Raw genomic sequence first — 21132 nt, 5'->3', positions numbered from 1 at the left:
TCTATCTATCTATCTATCTATCTATCTATCTATCTATTATATAGTGTCTTTCAGATCTATTTCCTCTAAGATGGCCCTGTGATCATCCCAAATTTATTGATGATTTTTATTGTTAACGGTTCTGAATTGAAGTTGGTGTTTAACCAGAGGTTTGCATGTAAGATTGAGCTGAGGTATCTTAATGGACGTTATCTAAAACTCTGACAGGAGTTAGTCGAGTGGCTCCAGGCTGTGACCTTAAAATGAGTTCCACCGGGACACAAGGACACAGCTGGAAACTCATTAAAGGTGAATTTCACCGAAACATTAAAAAGTTTTTCCTCACACAGACACGGAATAAGTGACCAAGCAGTGAGGTAGGGAGTGAGACAAGAGGGACCTGAAGAGCTGGACTTGATGTCATTTTGAAGAAGTCATGTGGTGGTCTTGTAGGACTGCAGGGCCTGTTCTCATTTTCAGATTATACTTTTAATAGCTTTTATTTTTCTTTGTGTTTATACCCCCCCAGTCCCCCCCCCCCCCAAGTTTCATGTCCCAGCAGTGAAGATCAGCTCTTCAAAAAGAACGAGTCTCTGTCCCCTTGGTCTTCCACACAGCCTATAGACCATCGAGGCGTTTTTATTTCTTTGATAAACAATAGGTAATCCTAAAGTGACCTTTGTCCACATACACTCCATCTGGATAGAAAGCATTAACATTTGTGCACAAACAAACTTGTACAACATATACATTACATATGTAGAACAGTTTATATACAACCATATACAGTTTTATGACCAGTAACTGGAATCACAGGATAAAGTTCTACTTCTCCAAATGTTAAAATAATCAGAAAGAAGGATGGAATTCCGAGGCAATTAAGCTGCAGCTCTTTTATTTTCTCATGACGTACTGCAATTTAATTTGCGGTGACCATTCAAGTCAAATGTTTTCTTATTTGTCAGTGATGGATCATCAGCATCTATCCTGGCAAACCCAAACCCAACTGGATCTTCAAATGGTGACCTCCTTTTATTGTATAGCTGCGGTGTACTCAGGCTTTAGTGCCTTGAGCTTGGGAAAGGCGCTATATCAATACAATGCATTATTATTATTATTATTATTATTATTATAAATTAGCTGAATATCAGGCTTACTCCCAAATCATATTTGATAAATTAGCCAACACTTTAGAACAGCGACTACCTTTCTGTTTCATGTCACTCTTGTAAATTACAGAACATGGTGACCCGTTAGATAAACGCCGTGCGGAGCAGAGTTGGAAATTAAATTATAAATCATAGCGCATTGAAGTCAACTTGCTTTTTGTGTTTTAAATGTTAAATGACTCTCCTTCAAGTCAGCTTGGGTAGTCGTGACAGCCAGATAATATTAAACATCAAAGTAATAACTAGTGTCATACACATGCGCTCTGGGGACAGCTTAAAGGCTCTGGTGGTGGCGATTCCACACCAGTCCACAAGGTGGCGTTGTAAACGAATGGCAGTTCTCTTCAAAACATGATATAAAAGACCGAGGGACCGCCCACTGATGATGTCACTTCCGGTGCCAGTCCCCTCTTCTTGCACGACAGGCATTTAAATCAGAAGCATCGCCATCTTGTAGAGTCTTCCCTTTGACTCCTGTCCTGAGGGGCATTCATTTTGCTGAAAAAGCTTGACTTGCATTGATAAAATTTGGGGTCACAGTGTGTGGTGTGTGGAAGGGGGGGGGGGGCAGGGGGCTTTAAGAACTCTCTGCAACTTCACATCAGCAAAATGAAGGAACTGCTTACTGACGTTCACCCCACCAATGAGCCTCCACATCCGGTCACTACTCAGGGAGTAGATATATAGAGGTGGTCCACTCCAGCAAGTACTTGGGGGTCTACATGAATGACAGGCGAGACTGGACTGGTAACACAGAGGAACGGGGGGGGGGGGGGGGGAGGAAAGGGCAGAACAGACTCGTCTGTCTTAGGAGACCGCGGTGCTTTAATGTGGGCAGCGACATTCTGAGCAGGTGACATCGCTAAAAGCAGAGGCCCATCGAATGAACCCACTGGGGGGATAGAATCAGTTATGGGACGCACCAATATCTATCTATCTATCTATCTATCTATCTATCTATCTATCTATCTATCTATCTATCTATCTATCTATCTATCTATCTATCTATCTATCTATCTATCATATAGTGCCTTCCATATCTATCCATCTATTACATAGTGCCTTTCATATCTGCCTGTCTATCACTATATAGTGCCTTTCATATCTATCTATCTATCTATCTATCTATCTATCTATCAATCTATCATATAGTGCCTTCCATATCTATCCATCTATTACATAGTGCCTTTCATATCTGCCTGTCTATCACTATATAGTGCCTTTCATATCTATCTATCTATCTATCTATCTATCTATCTATCTATCTATCTATCTATCTATCTATCTATCTATCTATCTATCATATAGTGTCTTCCATATCTATCCATCTATTACATAGTGCCTTTCATATCTGCCTGTCTATCACTATATAGTGCCTTTCATATCTATCTATCTATCTATCTATCTATCTATCTATCTATCTATCTATCTATCTATCTATCTATCTATCTATCTATCTATCTATTATATAGCACCTTTTATATTGGTCTATCTATTCTTATACAACACCTTTCATGTCTATCATGTCATATAGTGCTTTCATATCAGTATATCCATCCATCCATTATCCAACCTGCTATGTCCTAGCTACAGGGTCACGGGGGTCCGCTGGAGCCAATCCCAGTCAACACGGGGTGCCAGGCAGGAAAAAAAACCCTGGGCAGGGCGCCAGCCAACCACAGTCATATCAATCTATTTGTCTTTTATTTTGTTATCTATCTATCATGTAGTCCCTTTCACTCTATCTATCTATCTATCTATCTATCTATCTATCTATCTATCTATCTATCTATCTATCTATCTATCTATCTATCTATCTATCTATCTATCTATCTATCTATCTATCTATCTATCTATCGTCCATCATATCGGTCTCTCTCTCTCTCTATCTATCTATTATATTGTAGCCTCTCCTGTTGAACAGTCTATTGTTATTTCGTTCCTTTCATCTTTATCATTGTGTCATATAGTGCCTTTCATGTCCCTCTACCTATCTACCTAACACTGGAAGTGTTCTTGGGCTGAAGTCCCTAGAGAGTAAGCGGGTGTGAAGTGTACCCCGATATTCCTCCTGTGTGTCACCTCCTTACATTATAAAGGTGGAACTCAAAACTAACAGCACGTCACCATTCAGTGCCATAATAAATCAGGCTGGCACGTAAGGGTTTGAAGGTGACGTTTATATATAAGATGTTATGAAGAGTTTCCATGTTTTATTTAACTAAAAATACACAATTTGGCGCCCAGATGCTTCATGGAATGACGTGGTGCAGCCACGCTAATAAACGGTGTACATTGCAGTCGCTGTTCTAGGGTGTCATCTACTTATTTCCAGATTTGCACGTGAGGAAGGTAGCTTTGTAAAAATAAATCTTTTTTTTGTTTGTTTGTTTTTTTTTCATAGTAAATTATTCGGACGTTCGCCTGACCACCTGTCTTAATGACCTCGTTTTCTTTTTCTTTTCTTTTCTTTTTCTTTTCTTTTTTCCCATCAGATTTGTTTTATTTTTTATTTTTTGTGAGATTGTCTACAGAGAACACTCCAACAAGTCACGCTGCTCTAAGTCTCTCTAACGCAACAGAAACGGAGCCGTGGACGACGTAGGACCGCCAGAGCGGCCGCTCAGGAAGTGACATCAGGAAGAAGGGGAGGAGCTCCTTTCGGTTCTGCCAGACGCCTCTCTTGACTTTAGTGACTAACTCCTGGTGTTTCAGGAATCTTTGCTTTTGATATCCAGGTTTTGATTTTTTCTTCTTTTCTTATTATATATCTATATATTTCATTTTACCATTCAGTGGACAGCAGTAACACTCATCACAAAACCACAGAGTATAAAAAGTACCCAAAATAAAATCTTAAAAAACAAAACCCAACCGAAACAGACGAGGTGGGTGGGGGGGGCGAGGGGGGGGGGGTCTTGACAAAAGCACCGCACCCCCCCCAGACAAGCACCAGGCGGCTGCCGCTCCGTCGTTGAGATGTTCGACACAAGGAATGGCGGTGCTTGCCAAATTCCAATGTGAACAGGAAAATGATGATGAGGATGATGATGATTATTGTCATTTATTATTTTTTTTTTGCCCTAAGCAAAATGTAAACCCTATTTCAATTTCCGAAAGCACATTTTCATGCTTTAAAAAAATAAAAATTCCCCCTCCCTGACTATCTTTTTAAAAAAAAAAAAAAAAAAAAAAAAAAAGGTTTGGCCTTTTAGCAATGCAGATTTTTTTTTAAATTTATTATTAAAAAAAATAGAAAGATTCTGTATTTATTTTTATAATTCACTTATTCTATGAAATTACCCTTTTTTTAATGTGACATGCTTGTTTATTATGGCAGTTTGTTTGTTTGTTTGCTTTTGTTTTTCTTTGTCGTTGTTTTTGTGTGTCTCATGCATGCTTGCTTTTAAATTCTTCGAGAAGAGCATCGACATAATAATCTGTACATTATCGTTTCCATTATTTTTGTCAGAGTTCAAGGAGCGGAAACCTCTGTAGGCACAGATAACCAGTGCAGCGAAGTCACCGTTACCCATCCACATATGGGGGAAAAAAAAAACAAAAAATGGGGGCAAAAGTCCTGAAGTCGGTGGTCTTCCTTTGGCAACACTTCAAGTCTCTTAAGACACAGCCGGCCCGGCCTTCTCTTTCCAATTTATTGATCTATATTTTTTTTTGCAGTTTCCCACACACACGTTGGACTCCACGTGTTTTCGTTTTTTTTTTGTTTTTGCTGGCGGGAGAGAAAAACGCGGGACAGGCAATCAATCGACCTCCCCACCGAAGCAGGAAGTGAACAAGGGCGGTGGTCCTGTTCTCCGTCGGGACAACCTCAGGCGAGAGAAAAGTCTTCCTTTTTTGGCAAATCAGAACTGGTACCACTTCTTGTCCTTGTACTTCAGCATCAGCTGTAGAGAACAAATGTAGTCAGTTAAGAAATAAAGTGAAGTAAAGTAACAAAAGTGCACACGACACAACATCACATCAAACTTCCATTGTTTCGTCTTTCCCTCAGTTTTATTGACTTTGTGTCAAATGAGCGATTGCTCATGGAGTCCCAAATGGGGCATCTTAGATATATTGCAGTTATCATTCCAACAAATGACGCATCACAAACATTAACAGTGTTTTGACAAATCCCTTGTCAAATGGCACATAACAGAGACATATGCATTGAACGGCACCCTGCAAACGTTAAAGCTGATCATTTCAATTTCACTCGATCTTAGATGAGAAGCACAGCTCATTACATATATAATTCATTAAAAAAGTTACATTAGGAGGTGTACAAAAATGTATAATTTCCAAAGATCGCAACAATGTGAAACTAACTATACTAGAAGTTTCTTTTTAAGTATGTCCATTAATTAATAAACATCCTAGAAAGTGTAATCAGCAACAATTGACATCCAAGAACTCTATCCTTGGCGTGACCAGCCTTTACCCATTGGTCCGCCATCATGCAGTTCCTAAAGGTCCTTGCCTGCTTCATACATTGCAGTTATCATTCCAACAAATGACGCATCACAAACAATAACAGTGTTTTGACAAATCCCATGTCAAATGGCATATAACAGAGACATATGCATTGAATGGCACAATGCAAACGTTAGAGCTGAGATCTACTCTGATTGTTTGAATTTGACTCCATCTTAGATGGGTAGCACAGCTCATTCCATAAATAATTCATTAAAAATGTTACATTAGGAGGTGTACAAACAAAAGCTTAATTTCCAAAGATCGCAATCATTTGAAACTAACATAGAAACAATTTTATCAGCCTGGCTGTGATTTGTCTGTGTATGAATCTATGATAAAATACAAGGGACGCCTTTTTTTCCGGCAATATACAGTATGCCAGACAAGCCCACAAAGTATGACATAAAGGATTTTGTACTGGCAGAAGCAAACACTGGTTTCTGCCTGAAAGTAATCACATATACAGGAAAGTATGTCTTTCAAAGAGAGAACTGTCCCTAGACAAGTCAGGTTGTGCTGGAGCTGCTTCAGGGCTATGAACATTTGGGTCATGTTGTGTACATCTGGACAATTTTTATACATCACCTGAATTGTTCATGGAGCTACAGAGCAGAGGAATTGGAGCTTGTGGCACAGTGAGGGTGACCAGGAGACACATGAAGCCAAACAGGCTGAAGATGAAAAGAGGTGACAATACGGTTTTCATGCGGGCAGATAACTTGGTGGCAGTGGCATGGCACGGCACGATGTCAAACTGGTGACTTGCATCTGGAAAGTATTCCCAGCACATCACTTTTTCCACATTTTGTTATGTTACAGCCTTATTCCAAAATGGATTAAATTCATTTTTTTCCTCAGAATTCTACACACAACACCCCATAATGACAACGTGAAAAAAGTTTACTTGAGATTTTTGCAAATTTATTAAAAATAAAAAAACTTGAGAAAGCACATGTACATAAGTATTCACAGCCTTTGCCATGAAGCTCCAAATTGAGCTCAGGTGCCTCCTGTTTCTCCTGATCATCCTTGAGATGTTTCTACAGCTTCATGGTAGTCCACCTGTGGTAAATTCAGTTGACTGGACCTGATTTGGAAAGGCACACACCTGTCTATATAAGGTCCCACAGTTGACAGTTCATGTCAGAGCACAAACCAAGCATGAAGTCAAAGGAATTGTCTGTAGACCTCCGAGACAGGATTGTCTCGAGGCACAAATCTGGGGAAGGTTACAGAAACATTTCTGCTGCTTTGAAGGTCCCAATGAGCACAGTAGCCTCCATCATCCGTAAGAGGAAGAAGTTCAAAACCACCAGGACTCTTCCTAGAGCTGGCCGGCCATCTAAACTGAGCGATCGGGGGAGAAGGGCCTTAGTCAGGGAGGTGACCAAGAACCTGATGGTCACTCTGTCAGAGCTCCAGAGGTCCTCTGTGGAGAGAGGAGAACCTTCCAGAAGGACAACCATCTGTGCAGCAATCCACCAATCAGGCCTGTATGGTAGAGTGGCCAGACGGAAGCCACTCCTTAGTAAAAGGCACATGGCAACCTGCCTGGAGTTTGCCAAAAGGCACCTGAAGGACTCTCAGACCATGAGAAAGAAAATTCTGTGGTCTGATGAGACAAAGATTGAACTCTTTGGTGTGAATGCCAGGCATCACGTTTGGAGGAAACCAGGCACCACTCATCACCAGGCCAATACCATCTTTACAGTGAAGCATGGTGGTGGCAGCATCATGTTGTGGGGAACTGGGAGACTAGTCAGGATAAAGGGAAAGATGACTGCAGCAATGTACAGAGACATCCTGGATGAAAACCTGCTCCAGAGCGCTCTTGACCTCAGACTGGGGCGACGGTTCATCTTTCAGCAGGACAACGACCCTAAGCACGCAGCCAAGATATCAAAGGAGTGGCTTCAGGACAACTCTGTGAATGTCCTTGAGTGGCCCAGCCAGAGCCCAGACTTGAATCCGATTGAACATCTCTGGAGAGATCTTAAAATGGCTGTGCACCGACGCTTCCCATCCAACCTGATGGAGCTTGAGAGGTGCTGCAAAGAGGAATGGGCCAAACTGGCCAAGGATAGGTGTGCCAAGCTTGTGGCATCATATTCAACAAGACTTGAGGCTGGAATTGCTGCCAAAGGTGCATCGACAAAGTATTGAGCAAAGGCTGTGAATACTTATGGACATGGGATTTCTCAGTTTTTTCATTTGTAATGAATTTGCAAAAACCTCAAGTAAAGTTTTTTCATGTTGTCATTATGGAGTGTTGTGTGTAGAATTCTGAGGAGAAAAATGAATTTAATCCATTTTGGAATAAGGCTGTAACATAACAAAATGTGGAAAAAGTGATGCGCTGGGAATACTTTCTGGATGCACTGTATGTGAGAAAGTAATTCATTCAAAGGGAAACCCAGAAGGTAGGAAGCTGGACAAGCCCGTTGCACTTGAGGAGTACAGTTGTAAGATGGCTGGAGTTGATTAATTGGATCAGATGCTGGGGTCATACGCTTACGGCCATAAATCCACCAAGTGGTGCCACACTGTGTACCATCGCATGCGTGAGATTGCACTCACAAATGGCTATATATTGTTCAAGCAGGCAAACAGTGACAGCACTATGACTGCGGCAGATTTCTGCAAGAAGGTGGTTGACAGCTTGGTGGCAGATTATGTTGGGGAGCCTTTGGCAAAGCGAGGAAGGCCAGCACAAAGAGCAGTGCCAGACAGGCTGACTGAGCGCCACTTTCCTGCAACATATCAGGACAAAAAGTACAAACCTGAGTGTGTTGTGTGCAGCAACAGACAACTGAAAAAGAGGCACCAGTGCCACACGTATTGTAAGCAGTGCAACATGGCAAGGCATGCAATTGGCTGCTTTGAGCGACATCAGACTGTGCAGGACTTTGCTTTGTAACATACACAGTATGTGAAATAATAACATGTGAAATTATATAGTATGCAGGCTCATACAACATACAAAACAGTTACTTTAGTCAAAAATAAATAGTTTTTGTTGATTTCATATGTTAAACAATTGCTTTGTGTTCTTTTTTTAAAAAAAGTTAGTTTTTGGAAAAATATTCAGCCCTGGGTGAAAAGAAACAAGCAAAAAAAAAAAAAATTAGCCCTAAAAGAGTTAAGTATAATGCAACCACTGCCATTTACAATGCTATAAAGCGGGAATACTTTTCCAAAATAAGGCCATGAATATTGTCCATTAATGAATAAACATCCTAGAAAGTGCAACCAGCAACCAAAGACATCAAAGAACTCTATCTTAGGGCACCCCCTTGACCTGGTCCAGCCACTCGGGACCTGAACAATGAGCCGGATCACCCTCGGGTAATCATGGCACATGGCTGTAGTGCCGTAACTGACGCTTCCTCACAGTGCAGGTCAGGTGCCTCATTCGGGACACCGTGAGCAACACAAAGACAAACCAGCGGGACCCTAGGATTCTCCAATGAGACACACATGAAGGAGTCCAGTCTTCATCAAAACAGACTTTAAACTCAGATTCTCTATGTGTCAAAACCACATAACCACTTTAATAAAAGGATAAAAGTGTGTGTCCATCCAGTTGCTTTATCTCTATCATTCCATAAGATGGCGCATTACAAACATTTATAGTACTGAATTACATTGCATTTTTCATTCCAACAAATGACGCATCAAAAACATTAACAGTGCTTTGACAAATCTCATGTCAAATGGCGTATAACAGAGACATATGCACTGAATGGCACACTGCAAATGTTAGAGCTGAGATCTACGCTGATTGTTTGAATTTGACTCCATCTTAGATGGGTAGCACAGCTCATTCCAAAAATAATTCATTAAAAATGTTACATTAGGGGCGGCACGGTGGCGCAGTGGGTGGCGCTGCTGCCTCGCAGTTGGGAGACCTGGGGACCTGGGTTCGCTTCCCGGGTCCTCCCTGCGTGCAATTTGCATGTTCTCCCCGTGTCTGTCTGGGTTTCCTCCCACAGTCCAAAGACATGCAGGTTAGGTGGATTGGCGATTCTAAATTGGCCCTAGTGTGTGCTTGGTGTGTGGGTGTGTTTGTGTGTGTCCTGCGGTGGGTTGGCACCCTGCCCGGGATTGGTTCCTGCCTTGTGCCCTGTGTTGGCTGGGATTGGCTCCAGCAGACCCCCGTGACCCTGTATTCAGATTCAGCGGGTTGGAAAATGGATGGATGGATGTTACATTAGGATGTGTACAAACAAAAGAAAAATTTCCAAAGATCACAATAATTTGAAACTAACTATACGAGAATTTGCAAACTATACGTTTTTTAAAGTATGATGCAACTGCTGCTATTTACAATGCTATAAAGCGGGAATACTTGTCCCAAATAAGGCCATGAATAGTGTCCATTAATTAATAAACATCCTAGAAAGTGCAATCAGCAAATAAAGACATCCAAGAACTCAATCCTTGGCGTGACCAGCCTTTACCCATTGGTCCGCCATCATGCAGTTTCTAAAGGTCCTTGCCTGCTTCATCTGTAATCTCAGCCTGTCCTGATGATGAGGGTGAGGATATGTCAGCCATACCTTCTGGTGCAGCGTTGCCCGTTCCTCTCTTGATGACTTTGGCCAAGTTTTTGGGAGTCACGAAGTTGGGAGCAATCAGACGCATCCCTGATGATTATGACATAGTGGAGAACAATCTGCCTGTATGCCTAAGAACTGATGGAAGTCAACCATTTTGACCAAATCACCAACTCCATTTTGAAATCGGTCTGTTTCTCAGCCATTATTGTGATGTGACTACATTCGGAAATTACATCAATCTCCTGACAGGAAACGTGTGGTGAGGGGATGACATGTGCGGAGTTGGGACAAAATGGAGTTTGGAGGCTGAAAATGGCCTTGGCTGTACATGTATACAGCACATAAACACAGTATTTGTATTTATTAAAACTTAGTGTGACTTTCTGTACATTAAGGTGACTAATGGTAAATGTGATGGGTGATTATTTACAGCAGCAGTTTTCTTCTGCCGAGGGCAGCAATGGGGATTTTCTTTTTTTTATTTTGCATATTTCCAAAATTTTATTTTAAACACATCACACCTACCTCATGTGCATGCTTAGAGAAGGCCTCTGCACTCGCCATCATAGCGGCTGTGCGATCTTCGAGTTCTCCCAGTCTCTGTCCCCTCTCGTCCAGTGCAATTCGAGCTCGGGCCAAATCACCCACCCCCCCACCGGCAGCCGCCTTCATGCCTTCTATCCCTCCTGGGCCTGGAATATGCTGAGCGAGACTCCGTGAGGCCTTCCCAGCAGCGGCTTCACCAACTAAAAGGAAACAGAACAGCATCAGGACATGGACATGGATGAACCACACATGATCTTCTGCATCATCTCTCATTCAGGGGATTCAATGAACGCATCTAGAGATGAGAGAGCAAGAAGGGTGGGACCCTGAAGAAAGCTGCACCATGGAATGGATTCTCATGAAAGACTTCAAAAAAGTCGATCTATCTATCTAATCCTGCCAACTACGCTTATCTATCTAACTATCTATCTATCTATCTATCTATCTATCTATCTATCTATCTATCTATCTATCTATCTATCTATCTATCTATCTATCTATCTATCTATCTATCCTGCCAACTACGCTAAAACATCTATCTATCTATCTATCTATCTATCTATCTATCTATCTATCTATCTATCTATCTATCTATCTATCTATCTATCTATCTATCTATATAGTGCCTTTCACATCTATCTATCTATCTATCTATCTATCTATCTATCTATCTATCTATCTATCTATCTATCTATCCTATCTATCTATCTATCTATCTATCTATCTATCTATCTATCTATCTATCTGTCTATCTATCTATCTAATCCTGCCAACTATGCTAAAACATCTATCTATCTATCTATCTATCTATCTATCTATCTATCTATCTATCTATCTATCTATCTATCTATCTATCTATCTATCTATCTATCTATCTATCTATCTATCTATCTATCTATCAATCTATCTATCATCTATCTATCTATCTAACTATCTATCTATCTATCTATCTATCTATCTATCTATCTATCTATCTATCTATCTATCTATCTATCTATCTATCTATCTATCTACTGTAAGTACAATTTCTTGGACTGCCTTCTTCCATCCCCGAAACATTTCTAGACTTTGCTCTGTTCTCACCCAGCATAATACTGAAGTATTGGTCAATGCCCGAGTTACCTCACGTATAGATTACTGTAACGCTATTCTAACTGGCATTCCACAAAAACTTATTCATCGCTTACAGCTTATTCAAAATTCTGCTGCCAGGATAATAACCTGCTGTTCTAAATCCACTGAACATATCACACCGATTCTCTTTCAACTTCACTGGCTCTCTGTTAACTACCGATTACAATACTAAATACTGCTCTTAACATTTAAAGCTCTCTACAACCTCACTGATCTCCTCCAGATTTACACTCCCTTTCGTTTACTCAGATCTTCATCTGCAGCTCGACTTTCTGTACCACACATCAGACTCTGTGCTATGGGAGCTCGAGAGTCTCTCATGGTGCTCCTCAACTCTGGAATTCTCTTCCCTCTCATATTCATCAACTTGACTCAATAGCACAGTTTAAAACTACCCTCAAAACTTAGCTTTTCAAGCTGTCATATACTGTAAATTGTGAATTCTACACTTTTACTGCCTGTCATATTTGTTTGTTTACTAATTAATGCTTTGTGATTTATCATTTTCTTGTTTTTATTTTATTAATTATTGTTTAACTTTATTGTAAAGTGACCTTGAGTGATAAGAAAGGCGCCTATTAAATAAAATGTATTATTATTATTATTATTATTATTATTATGAATCACAGGTAGATTAATGGAAGCAAAACAAGCTGGTCAAGTTTAACGATGATAAATGTGACGGAGCAGTTTGTTGTATTGATTCAGATTTGGAGCACTGAAATGATTACAGAACAGTAGCGTAGTTGGCAGGATAATGTGCTGAAGATATCCACAGGTAAAGCACATGTAGTGATTTACTAGAGCGTTTGGGTGCATTTATTTATTTATTTATTTATTTATTTATTTATTTATTTTTAATAGAAGCCACAAGCCAGGATCTCAGACGCTTACAAGTCATTTTTTAATATTTGCTTATATTTTCCATCCAATCAGAGGCCCCGTTTTCCTAGCCATCTTTTCATTTCCGATATGATTTCTGACTTGCTTGATGGCTTCTCCCCACCCATTCAAAAAGCAGAGAGTTGGTCATCACACAGACAAACTTACAGAGTTCTTCCCTGTCAAACGTCTGTCCACTTCCTCCAAAGAGACCTTTGAGAAATCCTCGGTTCTGGGCCTCGGGAGTTTCTACGGGTGTGAACATCTCCCCCAGCATTTCCTTAAATAGTAAAACAAAAAGATGAATGTTACACTAACATGAGGGCATCAATAGATAAGAATACAAATATAAGTACACACAGTAGGGTGGGTTTTTAGTGATATGATCCAACTTAGGTCAAGGGGCTAACTTTCAGTGGGCACTAAAAACATAATGACACATGGTGGCTCCGCTCGGTCACGGACTGTCTGAATGCTCTCCATGTTTCTTATTCCCGGACACTCTCAGTTCCCAACAGTTAAACAGCTCAGCTGACCATCATGTCTGAGTTGGCTCCCATGCAGTCACGAGGGGCTGTGTACCTACGTGTATCCTACGATGGGCTTTCGTCACGAGTCCCCTGAGAGATGCATGAAGTGGGCTTCATAAATGGATGGAATATTATGGCTGATATTCTCAGTCCAGAAATTAACAGGACTTGTACAAAAGTATAACTTCAGAACAACACCAGCGCTGTCTTCCTGGGCAGGGCAAAGGGGGGCCATTCCTGCCTTGTCAAACTGACAGGCCTGTCAGTTAATCATTCAGAATTAACAATAATATGAAAACGCCATTAACAGACACTTGGACTAGAACTTGGCATACGCAGGCTTAAAAAGAAGAACATCCAAATAATAAATAAAGATTTTAGGACCTTCTGAAGCCCAAATTATTCAACCACCTGCCCGCCCCACCTTACAACCTCCCACCCACTCCTCACTCTCCAGATCAGTGCTTCCCAACCTTGGTTCTGGGGACAAACCCCACCCCCCCACACCCCCGTGGCTACAGGTTTTTGTTCCAGTCAGCTTCTGTTTTTAATTGATGAGCCACAGCATGAAGTTCTGGGAAAGAGTAGTGGAAGCTCAGTTAAGAAGTGAGGTGATGATTAGTGAGCAGCAGTGTGGGTTCATGCCAAGAAAGAGCACCACAGATGGGATGTTTGCTCTGAGGATGTTGATGGAGAAGTTTAGAGAAGACCAGAAGGAGTTTCATTGCGTGTTTGTGGACCAGAAAGAAAATGACAGGGTGACTGAGAGGAGCTGTGGTATTGTATGAGGAAGTCGGGAGTGGCAGAGAAGTACGTGAGAGTGGTGCAGGATATGTATGAGGGAAGTGTGACTGTGGTGAGGTCTGCGGTAGGAGTGACGGAGGTTGGATTACATCAGGGATCGGCTTTGAGCCCTTTCTTATGTGCAATGGTGATGGACAGGCTGACAGACGAGATTAGACAGGAGTCCCTGTGGACTGTGATGTTTGCTGATGACATTGTGATCTGCAGGTTGAGGAGACCATGGAGAGGTGGAGATCTGCTCTATAGAGGAGAGGAATGAAGGTCAGTAGGACCACCAAGACAGAATACAGAATAATCATCATTAAAAGAAATTAACATTTGAAATACATCAGTCTGTGTGTAATAAATGAATCTAATATACAAGTTTCACTTTTTGAATGGAATTACTGAAATAAATCAACTTTGTCATGATATTCTAATTTTATGACCAGCACCTGTATATGGGTGGCTGCCCAAACCTTGCTATGGCTCTGTGTGGAGTATATATATATATACAGTGGGTACGGAAAGTATTCAGACCCCCTTCAATTTTTCACTCTTTGTCATATTGCAGCCATTTGCTAAAATCATTTAAATTAATTTTTTCCCTCATTAATGTAAACACAGCACCCCATACTGACAGACAAAAAAAAGAATTTTTGAAATTGTTGCAGATTTATTAAAAAAGAAAAACTGAAATATCACCTGGTCCTAAGTATTCAGACCCTTTGCTCAGTATTTAGTAGAAGCCCCCTTTTGAGCTAATACAGCCAGGAGTCTTCTTGGGAAAGATGCAACAAGTTTTTCACACCTGGATTTGGGGATCCTCTGCCATTCCTCCTTGCAGATTCTCTCCAGTTCTGTCAGGTTGGATGGTAAACGTTGGTGGACAGCCATTTTTAGGTCTCTCCAGAGATGCTCAATTGGGTTTAAGTCAGGGCTCTGGCTGGGCCATTCAAGAACAGTCACAGAGTTGTTGTGAAGCCATTCCTTCGTTATTTTAGCTGTGTGTCTGAGCCAATTCTACGCACATCACCCTGAACTACCACTTCTTTTAATTTGATGCCCACCTCTCATGTGGCACCTTATCAAATACTTTCTGAAAGTCCACATCAATAACATCATCTGCTCCACTCTGGTCGTATCCTTTTGTTGCCTCCTCATAGAATTCCAGCCTGTTAGTAAAACACGACCTCCCTCTTCTGACCCCATGCTGACTGTCCTGTCCTTGCCAGGTGTTGCTCAATCTTCTCCTTAATAATTCCTTCCATTAATTTTCCTGTGATGCATGTTAAGCTTACTGGCCTGTAGTTGCTTGGATCTGCATACATATCTTGTCACGGCATGTGTTTCCTGTAAGCTTCATAATGCTAAATACTTTGTTATCTCTTCGTTACCTCGCACTTAAGATTGTTCTTAATTTAGTAAGAATTCCCAAACCCTTTTGTAATTAACGGAGTTCCTTCATCTTGTTTGTGAATTAACGAGTGGTCCAACCAACTTCATATTCTTAACGTTGCTCTTTATTTGGAATTTCGCCTTCGATTCTGTCACAGTTAACCAATCCAATTAACCACAGAGTTAACCAATCAGACTCACTTGTTATGTCATCAGTGACGTCCTTTAAAGGCTGAAGGTGACTCGTCTCTCAGTGCCAGCAATGATAATGGCCGCTGTCCAGAGAATTGGGTAACTGAGCCGGAGACAGCCGAGAAGCCAAATCGCAGGTCTAAATGCACTTGTGCGGGTGGACATCTCAGTAATCAGCACCTAATTTGGAAATGCAGGCTGCCCAGGAGTGAAAATAATGAGCCTCCCTGGTCTGGTGCAGGATGAAATACAGAAAAAGGAACACGTTGGAATTTTGCCCTCAGGTTCTGATGCCCGTCGGTTTCTACACCACTACTGGATTCCTGCAGACCGCCGCTGGTGCACATGGACTTAGCGAGGCTGCTGTGTCCAAATGTGTACACGCAAGGACCAGATTACTATTGTGCCATCCATACAAGCCTGGAGGTTGTGGGTTCAAATCCTATAGCGAGTGACATCATCCATTCTGCTGTTGCTAAGTTACAAACGCAGCACCCTGAGGCGCTTGTGCTAATCTCTGGAGACTTTAACCATGTGACGCTGGACAAAACATTACCTGCCTTCTCCCAGTATGTGGATTGTAACACCCGAGGAAATAAGACTATTGATTTACTGTATGCAAAGGTTAAAGACACATACAGCGCCACCCCGCTACCTGCGCTTGGGAAAGCAGATCATAACCTGGTTCTGCTTCAGCCTCACTACAAACCAAGAGTGAGGGTCCTACCTACAACCACACGCTCATTTAGGAAGTGGTCCCCAGACGCAGAGAAGGCTCTTAGAGACTGGAACTACAGACTGGAATATCCTGCAGGGATCACATAGTGAGAACATTGAGGAGGTTGTTCCTTGCCAGGTATGGACATTGTAGTTCCAGTAAGAACAGTACGCTGCTATGCTAACAACAAGCCATGGATTACAAGTGACATCAAGGGCCTTTTGAACTAGAAGAAAAGGGCTTTTAAAGGCGGTGATCAGCATGAGCTCAAGCGCGTGCAGAAGGAACTCCGAGTCCAGCTCAGGGCGGCGAAGGAGCAGTACAGGAGAAAGCTGAAGCAGAAGTTGAAGAATGACAGCATGAAGGAAGTGTGGGATGGGATGAAGATCATCACTGGCTGCAGCTCGAAGTGGGGTGCCACCATCAAGAGAGACGTGAAGAGAGCAAACCAAATGAACAACTTCTTTAACAGGTTTGACCACCCTAACCCACTCTCACTCTCACCTCGGAGTACTGCACCCACCACACATCCTTCTGCTGATACCAGCATAGGAGAGACATCCCCACCCATAATTACAACAGCGCAGGTGAGCAGAGAGCTGAGGAGACTTCGTGCTAGCAAAGCAGCGGGTCAAGATGGAGTATCGCCACGACTGCTGAAGGTCTGTGCATCAGAGCTGGGGGGTCCTCTACAGCACATCTTCAACCTGTGCCTGGAACAGGGGAGAGTCCCGAGGCTTTGGAAAACATCTTCCATCACCCCAGTCCCAAAGGTATCACGTCTTAGTGAGCTGAATGACTTCCAGCCTGTTGCTCTGACATCACATGTGATGAAGACCATGGAGAGACCTAATCAATGACTTTGTTAAATGGTGCGACTCAAACTACCTACACCTGAACACCAGCAAAACCAAGGAGCTGGTGGTGCACTTTAGGAGGCCCAGGCCCCTCATGGACCCCGTGATCATCAGAGGTGACTGTGTGCAGAGGGTGCAGACCTACAAATACCTGGGAGTGCAGCTGGATGATAAACTGGACTGGACTCCCAATACTAATGCTCTGTTCAAGATAGGACAGAGCCGACTATACTTCATTAGAAGGCTGGCGTCCTTCAACATCTGCAATAAGATGCTGCAGATGTTCTATCAGACGGTTGTGGCGAGCGCCCTCTTCTACGCGGTGGTGTGCTGGGGAGGCAGCATTAAGAAGAAAGACACCTCACGCCTGGACAAACTGGTGAGGAAGGCAGGCTCTATTGTTGGCACAGAGCTGGACAGTTTGACATCTGTGGCAGAGCGACGGGCGCTCAAAAGGCTCCTATCAATTATGGAGAATCCACTGCATCCACTAAACAGGATCATCTCCAGACAGACGAGCAGCTTCAGTGATAGACTGCTGTCACTGTCCTGCTCCACTGACAGACTGAGGAGATCGTTCCTCCACCACACTATGCGACTCTTCAATTCCACCCGGGGGGGGGGGGGGTAAACATTAACATTTAACATTATATAAAGTTATTGTCTGTTTTTTACCTGCATTAGTATCAATCTTTAATTTAATATTGTTTATTGTATCAGTATGCTGCTGCTGGAGAATGTGAATTTCCCATTGGGATTATTAAAGTATCTATCTATCTATCTATCTATCTATCTATCTATCTATCTATCTATCTATCTATCTATCTATCTATCTATCTATCTATCTATCTATCTATCTATCTATCTATCTATCTATCTATCTATCTATCTATCTATCTATCTACCCTGAACAAGTGACTTCACCTATCTGTGCTGTAACCTGGAAAAACAAAACAAATAGAACTGAAATGTTGTAAGGTGCCTAAAAGGTGTCAGCCAAATAATAATAATATTAATAATAATAATAATAATATGCCTTGCATGACCCTCAATTTGGTTTTCATGCTATGGCAGGCATATCTGTCATTGTAGGTGCAGTGGATGGCATGTGTGACGCCGGGGGCCTCCCAGCCCCTTACAGTCAGGATTGTCAGCTGACCGTGAGCCCCCCCTGTGAATAACACCTTACAGCAGAGCTGCCCCTTCCTATTCGCTGATCATAAACTGTGTGCAGGGCCTGGGATCACACAGGGGGGCGGGGCGCTCCACTGAACAGCCAATTGGGTGGCACGTTTCTGTTGCCTGGTTTACTGGTCTTGAGTCAGGTGGCTCCTCCCACAACCCTGATCTTAACCAGAATGCAACTGGGCACATCACACAACGTCATTGACGTATCACGCAAAGCAACAACCTCCTCGATGGAGCGCAGCTTTGGAGGTCCGCAGTTAGCCTCTGTTAGGATCATTTGCTGTGTCACAAATCGTCCAATTAACATCATTGACAGTTACCCGGCGTGGTCATTTTCCATTAAACGAGCAGAGAGGTGGCGTCGGGTCAACATCCGTCAGGGGCACAGAGAAGAAAAGAATGACAGCATGAAGAAACAGGTGGCACTGAACTTGCAGGTGGGTTAAGAAACCGATATCTGAGGAACTTCCAGTAAGCCCACTAACGTTACATCAGTTACTACCACACTAAAGTTATTGGAGTAACAATGGAGTAGCATTACAAGTAGTAGTTTTGATATTTAGGGTTTAACCCTTAAACCGCCACATACTTAGGGGGTTGATGCGCCCCCTGGATGCCAAATACTTTTTTGTTGCATTTTTTTAAGGAGACGTCACAATTCACCAAGAAAAAGTGAAATTTTAATTTTCATACAAAGCGCTTCACAATTACTGCAACACACTGATCATTTTTCACCCTGCCAATGAACTGTAAAAATGACTACAACAATCTATTACGACATGTACAAGATGCAACTGACGCCATTGATGAAATTCAGTAAATCAACGGCGCTTGAACTGGCCGCACACAGAGGCCAACGCTGACGCTGGCAGGCTACTCTAGTGCAGCTGCTAATTCCCAGGGACAGTGACGCTGATTCACTAGGGGGCGCCAGTGGTCACGAGCGTATATACGGCACGGACTGATTAACTCTGGCGTGCGGGCAAATTTCACTAGAGCCAGTAGTGGCATTCAATGAATGTACTTCGCTCAATATACTCGGCTCCGGCGTGCTGGCAAACGGTACTGGGAACAGACTATAACCGGTTGCAGTGGTTTAAGGGTTAACAGACATTATGTGATGTTACAGTCCCGAGTTTAGGGGTTATTTATTATCACCAGACCACCGCAGGACCTCGATACGTTGTTAAACGTTAGTCGACATATGAAGTGCTCCATGTTTGTAAATGTCACCAACACACTCAGGCTCTCTGGCCTACTTAGTCAGTGACTGGCTGAATTGTGGGAAAGCACCAGGCAAGCAACTTTGACGTCCACAAAGAGCAAGCAGCTCTTATTATGTTTGTCTACTATGTTGTATCGCATCCTTGTTATTAAAGGGTGGATCCCCAAGAGGCAAGGCCACCCATCCATCACTATTAAGGGACCGCGTCCAGTCGCAGAAAAAGGATGCTGGGAGTTGAAGTCCATGCTGCTACTCATTTCATGTTTATTTAGAGAGCTAATTTCGGCTGGAATGCTTCCACCCTGGGAGGACCCAGGGGAGCAAGCGTGGCCAGAGCACTATCCCAAGATGGCAACCCTCCCTGGTTTGCAGCAGTGCCTCGGACTCCCTCAGGGCTTCATGGGAGTTGGAGTTTGGCGCAGCCCTGTTGGGATCCGCAGGCGCCACCAGGGGGTGCTGCAGCAGGAGTTGTTTGCACTTTGAGCTACTTTTTGTATGAAAATGTGCTATATAAATAAATGTTGTTGTTGTTGTTGAGTCCTTATGGGCAGTGTTTTCACCACACCCAGAAATGGCCAATCAAGCAACTGGAGCACTTCTGGGTGCCTTATAAAAGGAGCCAGCAGCCACTACCCGGGGAGCCAGAGTCGGGAGGAAGATGAGGAGGATGATGATGAAGCTTGCTGAGGAGGAGTGGAGGAGAAAGAGAGGAAGAAGGACTGGGCAAAGAGAAAGAGTGAGAGACAAAGAAGAAAGAAGAAAAGAAGAAAGAAAGTGTGTGTTTGGGCTGTTGGGGACACTGAACTGTAAATAAATCAGGCGTGCTTTTTGTACTTGTGCCTGTGTCGGGGTTAGCCTTTACACCATATACCAAGTAACACAATCAAATAAGAATTAAAATAGCAATAAAAAAAAACAAATGAATAAACAATGGCAGACAAAAAGTTTAAAATCAAGGCAAGGGTTAACCTACGGAAGCCGAGAGAGGATGTGCAATATCGTTATTTTTTTAAATTGTTTACTCGAGATAACGGACTCATTTTATCGAGATCTCGAGAAAACAAAAGATTTTGTATTCTCAAAATTATGAAATAATTGTACCTGATGTTTAATGTTTAGCTTATTGAAGCCACGTCCTGTTTGAAATAGCTGAAGAGCAGAACTGTATTGATCAGCACGTCACATTTTTGTTCAATCAAGGGCTAACGCAGGCTGAAATATGTTTATGTCGTTAGTTTAGAAAATAATAACGTTAGTGTACGTCATTTAAGAAGATGGTTAGCAAGGCTTCAGCTGTATGGGCATCGCAATCTAAGCGAGCCTGACGCCAGGAGCAAAGGTTAAGTTTTGTTTTCTCGAGATCTCGATAAAATTATTCCGTAATCGCGAGAAAACTAATTTTTGTTTTCTCGACATCGCGATGAAATTATTTCGTTATCTTGAGAAAACAAATGTTCATTTTCTCGACATGCTCGATAAAATTATTTCCGTTA

At 42.3% G+C, this 21132-nt stretch overlaps 1 protein-coding gene across 4 annotated transcripts in view; it reads right to left on the bottom strand.

The window, feature by feature from the left end:
* Positions 1-584: 584 nt before the first annotated feature.
* stxbp5l (syntaxin binding protein 5L) overlaps positions 585-21132 on the bottom strand; it is a 553303-nt gene continuing 532755 nt past the window's right edge. For all 4 annotated transcript variants that reach the window (XM_051926381.1, XM_051926380.1, XM_051926382.1 and 1 more), the window contains 3 exons: positions 12917-13028; positions 10712-10932; positions 585-5056 (listed from right to left, as the gene is read on the bottom strand). In XM_051926381.1, the coding sequence (XP_051782341.1) occupies positions 5015-5056; positions 10712-10932; positions 12917-13028 (375 nt within the window). In that variant the 3' untranslated portion in view covers positions 585-5014. The remainder of the gene's footprint in view (positions 5057-10711; positions 10933-12916; positions 13029-21132) is intronic.

The sequence above is a fragment of the Erpetoichthys calabaricus genome, chromosome 4, assembly GCF_900747795.2.
Source record: "Erpetoichthys calabaricus chromosome 4, fErpCal1.3, whole genome shotgun sequence".
NCBI lineage: Eukaryota > Metazoa > Chordata > Cladistia > Polypteriformes > Polypteridae > Erpetoichthys > Erpetoichthys calabaricus.
The sequence above is the reverse complement of the archived record's forward strand: the minus strand, read 5'-3'. Positions and strand labels throughout refer to the sequence as shown.